Source organism: Aricia agestis, chromosome 17, assembly GCF_905147365.1.
Source record: "Aricia agestis chromosome 17, ilAriAges1.1, whole genome shotgun sequence".
In the NCBI taxonomy this organism is placed as follows: domain Eukaryota; kingdom Metazoa; phylum Arthropoda; class Insecta; order Lepidoptera; family Lycaenidae; genus Aricia; species Aricia agestis.
In genome coordinates this window covers 3020544-3028890 of record NC_056422.1, presented here as the reverse complement: position 1 = coordinate 3028890, position 8347 = coordinate 3020544, and the positions used below count along the sequence as shown (strand labels likewise).

Genomic DNA, 8347 nt, shown 5'->3' with positions numbered 1-8347 from the left:
CAAAATATTTACATTTATTTATCTAATTGGTACATATCTGTTTATTTTTAATAAAATAAATTACATTATCTTCATAATATACTGATACAAATAAATGACACCAATAAGTAAAATATAATATATAAAAAAATGTTTTTCTTAAAGTCAAAATATTTCAAATAAATTCGTTTTCCATTCATTATATTTGATTTTAACGAACAAGTTTAGTTTGTAGACTATTTTATACATGTTTATATTTAAATTGAACATGTTTATTTAGCTGAAAAAGCTTTTTTCTATTAGCTTTGTTGATTCCCTAGGTTAGAAAAATTTAAATCAAAATATCTTCTAAAATTGTGAAGTGAAAAAGGGCCCAAATAGATAATTATTTTTATAATTCACTTAAGAATAATATGCGATTATTGATTTTAAAAAATATGCAGAAATAAAAATGTACCAGGGAATCAACTAAATAATCTAAATCCGGAGAAATGCCCAATTATTCACAGTTCACAGTGCACTTGTGATTTTGTGAATCGCGTGATACTAGGATCATGATAATATTGATGCGTGTAATACCTGCCATTTGGTATTTTTAAAAGTCTGCCCCAAATATAACTAGTAATCTGTGGTCTGCCTTGTGTCAAAGAAGAAGAAGAAGTAGATACAAATACAAAGGGATCATTGGAAGTTTTCACTTTTGGATTTTTTGGAAGAAATCGAAATAAATGCAATAATTGTTTGAGTTTACAAAGAAAGAAATTATAAATTAAGTTGTCTAATGTCTTTATTTATTAAAAAGTCGTGCTTTTAAATCGGGAATTTGTGTTTCAGACTTTCAGTTGTAGCCTGCAGGTTAGATAATTTGTGACGGTTTCTTTCGTCATCTTTGTTTATGTCTTGATGCTCGTAAAACCTAATTATTTTAACATAAAATGCGGTGGGGTGAATCGGAAACTGCTAAATTCGTGAAAATTTATGCTAAACACGAAAACCTCTGGAATCCACAGTCCTTACATCATAAAGTAAGAGAAGAAAGATTAAAATCATACAGGCAAATGATATCTGAATTCAAAGTTGCTACAGGTGTGTAATTTATGAAATTATTAAATATTATGAACACGTAAAACCTTACGTATCTATCTATCATATTATAGCCGTTATAATGTGACAGTAGCTGGTACAGTGTAACTGGATTCCGACATAGAAACAGCACTGTATCAATCTCACAGAAAAAGATAAATTAACTAAAGTAATACTAAACGAAATTGATCACTTACTGAAGAGATAGAAAGCTATACGGCATATACTTATTGCCTTGTAATAATGTAATGAAAATAATATTAATGAATAGCAACTTGTCTGTTTTTTTATGGTTGAGGGATACTCAGTTTATTCTCTATTATAGTACCTTTTTTACCTTAAAATATTTTAGGTGTAACCCTGACACTAAGTGAGCTGACCAGCAAAATTAAAGTATTAAGATGTACCTACGTGTTAGAAATGGGAAAAATAGCAAAGCGAGCCCGCAGTGGATCAACATATAGAACAAGAATAAAATGGTTCAGTGACATGCATGAATGTCTCCGAAATATTGTTAAACCCAAGAATGTTGATATCACACTTATTGTAAGTTAATAGTTATTATATCCCTTAAGCCAGGAGTTCCCAAAGTTTGCGCTGTGGCACCCTGTTGCACCGTAAAAAGAAAAGAGGGACACTGAGAGTTGAAATGTCATGACAAAATACTAAATTTATAACTGCGCCGTGGGCTGATAAAGATTGTGAACCCCTGCCTGATATCACACAACACATGGTTCCATTTTTCTTAATTCTCCCCTTTATTGTGCAATGTTTACTTATTTTGTTGAGAAAGTAGCCAAAGCTATAATTCAACCCAGTGCAGAACTAGATATTTGAACTTTGGAAGTACAACCTTATAACCTTTTTAATTTCAGAATTCACTGTCATCTGAAGATCTGATTCAAGGAGAGTGGGACACTGATAGAATTAATATGGTAATACTTTGAATTTACGTCTGTTTCTGCTAAATAATTACTACACATGTGTATGGACTGGTAACCTAATCAGTAATTTACTAATTCACTATTCCCTATTCAGTATAAAGAAATCCTCCTGTCTTAGGGGGGTATTACATTATCATTTATATTGGATCATTTATATGATCATATATAGGATCCAATATATGTATATGATCATTTGATCATATCTGCATATTACATTATCATATTTCATTGATCCTATTTTACGTCATATGTGGTTTCAATAGCCAATGGAGAGCACTAACGCTGACAGGTATTGACGTCAGGGTTACTAGATCTCAGAGAATTCGATTTGTAAAAAGACATCGTCATTTTTAATATGGCTTGTTTTTTGTTATTTCACCAAGATTATCCAAGTATATAATTAGAAAAATAATTACATCCCACCAAAAACATTTTCATGTAAAAATGAAAGAAATTATTTTGATATATCTTCGTGTTTAGACAGTTCCTCAGATCATACCCCAGTTCTTCTAAAAATGAGGTCTTGTGTCTTTATGATGTCCAAAGAAGAAAGTCTTGTTAACTTTAAAACGGACTGGGAAGGATTTCGCGATTACATTACAGATAATATAGAACTGAACATCCCCTTAAAATCGAAAAATGACATTGATTCAGCCACTCAGTTCATAACCTGCCTGATACAGGAAGCCGTGTGGAAGAATACTCCTGAGATTGATTATACTAGGTCTGATAGTAAAAACTTAAGCCCTTTAGTCAAACAACTCGTCAAAGAGAAGCGTAGACTAAGAAGAGTCTGGCATACCAGTAGACACCCATCTGATAAGAGAGCCCTAAACAAAGCCTGCTCAGACCTAAAGAATTTAATTGCAAAACGCTGCATTTGAAAAATTACTATAATCCTTGAAACCCGACAAGCACTCTAACAACTCCGTTTGGAGAGCAGCAAAACACTACAATCAGCCACTTCAGTTCAAACCCCCCTTGAAAAATGAAGACTCAGGTTGGGCTAGGTCCAACAAAGATAAAGCTGAATTATTCGCTAGTCATCTCTCCGAAGTATTTCGACCAAACGATGCTTGTCCCCAAATAGACGAATCACCAATTGATGCAGCATTCTCTCAACCTTTTCAAATGGAATTTCCAATCAAACCTACAACACCCAACGAAGTCAAAGGCATCATACGTAACTTCAAACAAAAATCAGCTCCGGGATTTGACTTAATCACCCCCAGAGTCCTTAAAGAGCTCCCCAAGAAAGCAATAGTCTTTTTAACATCTCTAATGAATGGCATCCTTAAAACCTCTCACTATCCTAGTCTATGGAAGGTCTCACAAATTATAATGGTGCACAAATCTGGGAAACCAAATAATGTAGTATCATCGTATAGACCTATCAGCCTTCTACCGATCCTGTCAAAGATCTTTGAAAAAATTCTTGCCTATAGATTATCAGCTGTACTATCAGATAGGAAAGTCATCCCTAACCACCAATTCGGATTCCGTCGAGGCCATGGCACTATTGAACAAGTCCACAGGGTTTGCGATATAATAACATCTGCGCTGCAAAACAAAGAATACTGCTCGGCCGCATTCCTTGACGTTCAGCAGGCATTTGATAGAGTGCGGCACAAGGGACTGCTCTACAAAATCAAGATGCTTCTCCCACATACATATTACCTACTCCTTGCGTCCTACCTCAAAGACAGAGTGTTTCAAGTAAAAGAACGTGACGCAAGGTCTGGGTTCTATGACATTAGAGCTGGCGTACCACAGGGTTCAGTCCTTGGTCCGATTTTGTACTCCATCTTTACATCAGACATACCGGTTCCAAACAATATCACCGTAGGCACTTACGCCGATGACACCGCTGTTCTAGCATGCCATCCGAATAAGGATTCCGCCTCAAATCTACTCCAAATAGGACTTGATCAAATAAGCAACTGGATGAGCATGTGGCGCATCAGAGCGAGTGCAGTAAAGTCCACACAGATCACCTTCACCCTAAGGGAAGACAATTGTCCACCAGTTTCTCTATCAGGCGCGCCACTTCCTCACGCTGACTCAGTGAAATACCTTGGTATTCACCTGGACCGCCGTTTAACATGGAAACCTCATATTAAAGCAAAACGAGACGAATTGAATATAAGATACAAAGACCTGACTTGGCTTCTTGGTAGAAATTCAAAATTGAGCTCACATAACAAATTGCTCGTCTACAAAACAGTACTAAAACCCATCTGGACTTATGGTCTTCAGCTCTGGGGTAGTGCTGCCATAAGCAACATAGAAATATTGCAAAGATGTGAAAATATAATATTGAGAGGAATCTCCAATGCACACTGGTATATAAGGAATAGTGAACTACATGAAATCTTATCGATACCCACCATCAAAGAGGAAATCTCTAAATCATGCACCAGATATAAGCTACGCTTAAATAACCACCCTAATGACCTTGCCCACGGTCTCCTCGAAAAAAGCCGTTATGGTCGTCTTAAGCGCCACAACATACTGGACCTGGATAACAGATTCTAGCCAATTGAATATAGAGGCCTAGTTACTGAGCTTAAGCCTCTGAGCCGCCAAATCCACTTCATCACATCTGCTTATAACTTTCAAGTTGATCGCAGATAACAAGGGAAAAAGAAAAAAGAAAAAAAAATGTAAAAATGTTGCCAAGATGAAAACATATAGTTCGTGGTGTCAAAAAGTAGATAAAAAGAGTTTTTAATTTCTTGTTCGTTAATATGTTTCAAATAATGTAATGTAATTATTTTTCTAATTATATACTTGGATAATCTTGCTGAAATAACAAAAAAGAAGCCATATTAAAAGTGACGATGTCTTTTGACAAATCGAATTCTCTGAGATCTAGTAACCCTGACGTCAATACCTGTCAGCGTTAGCGCTCTCCATTGGCTATTGAAACCACATATGACGTAAAATAGGATCAATGAAATATGATAATGTAATATGCAGATATGATCAAATGATCATATATATATATATATATGATCATATAAATGATCCAATATAAATGATAATGTAATACCCTCCTTAGCGACAAGGTTAACAACCAAGAAATAAGAAGGAGAACCAAAGTTACGGATATAATAACACGCATCGAACACCTGAAATGGAGTTGGATAGGACATATGTTACGCTGTAAAAATAACAAATGTAGCAAACAAGTAACTCTGTGGTATCCTAGAGAAAATACCAGAAAACGGCCACCCAAGAGTGAGATGGAGAGATGACATTAGCTTGACTTTGGGTCCTTACTGGACAAGAGTAGCAGATGACAGAGCTCAGTGGAGAGCACTGGAGGAGGCCTATGCCAAGAGGCACACCGAATTGCGTGATCTACTATAACACTAGATTAACCAAATTAAAAAGAAAATGTAACGCTTTTCGGAAACAAAAAGGCTACATTATTATTATTATAATATCCCCCTTAGGGTCAATTTATAATAGAGCAGAGTCGAAGCGCAGCGAAGCGAATTTCCAAAAACTGTACACAGAAAATTCAACCTTAATTCCAGAACGTAACGCACATATTACTTCTGCTAGAAGTGCTAGATCAACCAGCGTTGGTCGGGCGACTTCCCGCAGATACGCCTGACGCGCGCGCCCCTTTTAAAATTGTCAGATGTAATGGGTGTGTTAACGCTTTGGAGTTAAGGTTGGATTTGCTATGTTCAGTTTTGATACTTCGCTTCGATGCGCTTCGACTCTGCGCCAATATAAATTGGCCCTTACATTGTAAGTTTATCGTTATTTTGTGCTATTTTACTCAAATTTAGGTAGATTCCTTAGTCTCACACACACACACACACACACACACACACACACACACACACACACACACACACACTATCATAATAACATTCATGTAACTGCTTCTCATAGTCTCTTTCACAAATCTTAATACAATGTTTAAACTTACAGGAATCAGACTCCAATGATGGTCAGAAGGTGTGGGTGCCGAATATGTCTGGAAATGAAGGTGACAACGAGTCGGACTTCGTACCGCAGAGTCAGTTCTTCACCGACATGGATTTAGACAAAGTTCAAGTAAAGACAGAGAAAGATCGTACCTTTAAAACGCGACACAAAAAGATAAAACGGCACACTCCGAGCTCAGATCAATCATTCATAGATAGCATTATTCCGAATACCGCTTTAGGTGTAGAAGATGAATTCGATATCTACGGCAAATATATAGCGTCACAACTACGGTCTTTGGATTTAAAAAATGCTTTGCGAATCAAATTACAGATACAAGGACTGGTGAGTGAGGCAAGGATAGAAGAACTAAGACAGTATCAAGAATGATTCCATGTCTTGGCTCTTGAGGTTTCTAATTTGATTTGCACATGGAATGAAATTTGTCTAGAGGTGCAGTAAGAAGAAAGAGGGGTTATCAAGTTCCACAAGAATGTTATAATGATTTGTTTTGAGTATTACTAAAGATCATGATCTATAATTCTATAAAATAGATTCTATTTCTTATTGTAACAGGAAATGATTTTATATCGTAAAAGGTTTTATTCTCATTATGTAATTAAAAATAAAATATCAAAATCGAGAGAGGGTAAGAAAAAGCCAAAAACACGTCTGATTTTTTATTGCTGTAATAGCATCTGTTTATACAAACAAACATCTTTTAATGTTGCTAGTGAAAAATTCAGATCCACTCACATTTACATTAAATTTTCGTATCGAGTTCCATGAAAAAATACGAGTTTACACCGCTGAAAAAGTCAGTAAGGTAAACCACATCCAAATCTATATCTAGTTAAGTACACGGTATTAAATTGGCTGCTTAAAAATAACTGACTCAAAAGGCAGTGCGTACTTAAAAAAAAAAAAAAACTTATAATATTGAGGTCCGTCCACAGTGTGGACTCGCCTTAGACTAGAGTAGGCAGAGTCAATCTCAAATAATACATTTAGGCCAGTGCACGTAAGGAAGGGTTAGGCGCTAGTTATGTCACAATACACAGATTATCCGACCCAAAAACAGAATGCGACTTTCACTACAGGGATCTGCAATGTAAATAACCAGCGCAAACATTCAATTGGCACTTTGCCCTTAGTCAATACGTTTTGTCAATGGCTTATATTACACGCATCAATATTATCATGATTCTAGTATCACGCGATTCACAAGTGTACTGTGATACTGCGATTCGGCCGCTTACACCATCAATATTATCACGGAATCATGATTATTGATATGTGTAATATAAGCCAATGATTTTTGTGATGTATTGTTCCATAGCTTTAAGTTGAATGACAATTTTCCACCAATTTGTCATGTAGGTGAGATTCTATCATTGTAGCATAGACATACATACTAAAGACAAGTTTTTGTAGTACAATTCTAGCCTTTTTTTTAATTTGTGCCATCTAGTTTAGATTAATAATACTATTGTTACCTGTGATAATTTTGAAATGTAGTCACAAATTAATATTATTGCTTTTTTTTTACATATACTAACTCGTTTATCTCAATTTTAGCGCATTGGGTGTTATGTACTCAACTGCCCCAATGGGATACTCAAAGTAAGGACATTTTTAGCCTCGATATACCCCGTCTTTGATATGTAAGTCTATGCATTTTAGTCAATACATTGTTCATAGAAAAATATTAGATTTTATTGTAAGTAAAATTGTTCTCGATGGTTTTCTTACTTGAAATAATATTATAAACATGTCGATTGTAATATGGCAACAAAAAAAAGAAAAACTTTTCAGTTTCTTCAACTACTTACGACAAAATTGTAATTTAATTGACAAAATTGGTAAAAAATACAAACAAAACTTGAATAATGGAAGGAGAAAGGAAGCATTTGTTTAAAAAATTGTACAGATGTCAGCAGTCAGCATCAGATATCTTTAAATGCTTGTGAAATGCAAAAGTATGAGTTCAACATTAAGTCTGTTAAGTAAATGGAATTATATTATTGTTTAATAGAAAAAAACCATTATATTATCTGATCCGACTACGCCAATTTAAATACATATTGTAATATACAAACAGAATGCAAATGACAGTATAATATGGTCAGAAAATATTGTTCAACACTTTATTTTCACAATTTGATCTTATCGTTTGAGTAATAGTAACATCTACTACATTTCTTTTCACATTTTATGTAAATATTGCCACTTAGGATCAGTCACACTAAGACGCAGTACAGCATTCCTAAGACGAGATTCAAATTTAGCAATTTATTTAATATTCTGTTTAAAAAGCTTATCTTAAAATGCTATTTTGATGGTACTGATCATTTTGAAATCCTATAAGCCATTGTCGCGTATATTGTATATTATAT

General features: G+C 34.8%; 1 protein-coding gene across 1 annotated transcript; it reads left to right on the top strand.

Annotated features, from left to right (window-relative positions):
* Nucleotides 1-660: 660 nt before the first annotated feature.
* Nucleotides 661-6838, top strand: LOC121735424. Its single transcript, XM_042126256.1, has 4 exons — nt 661-1065; nt 1415-1608; nt 1938-1997; nt 5955-6838. The coding sequence occupies exons 1-4, from the start codon at nt 915-917 to the stop codon at nt 6339-6341; spliced, it is 792 nt and encodes a 263-aa protein (XP_041982190.1). The 5' UTR covers nt 661-914; the 3' UTR covers nt 6342-6838.
* Nucleotides 6839-8347: the final 1509 nt, after the last annotated feature.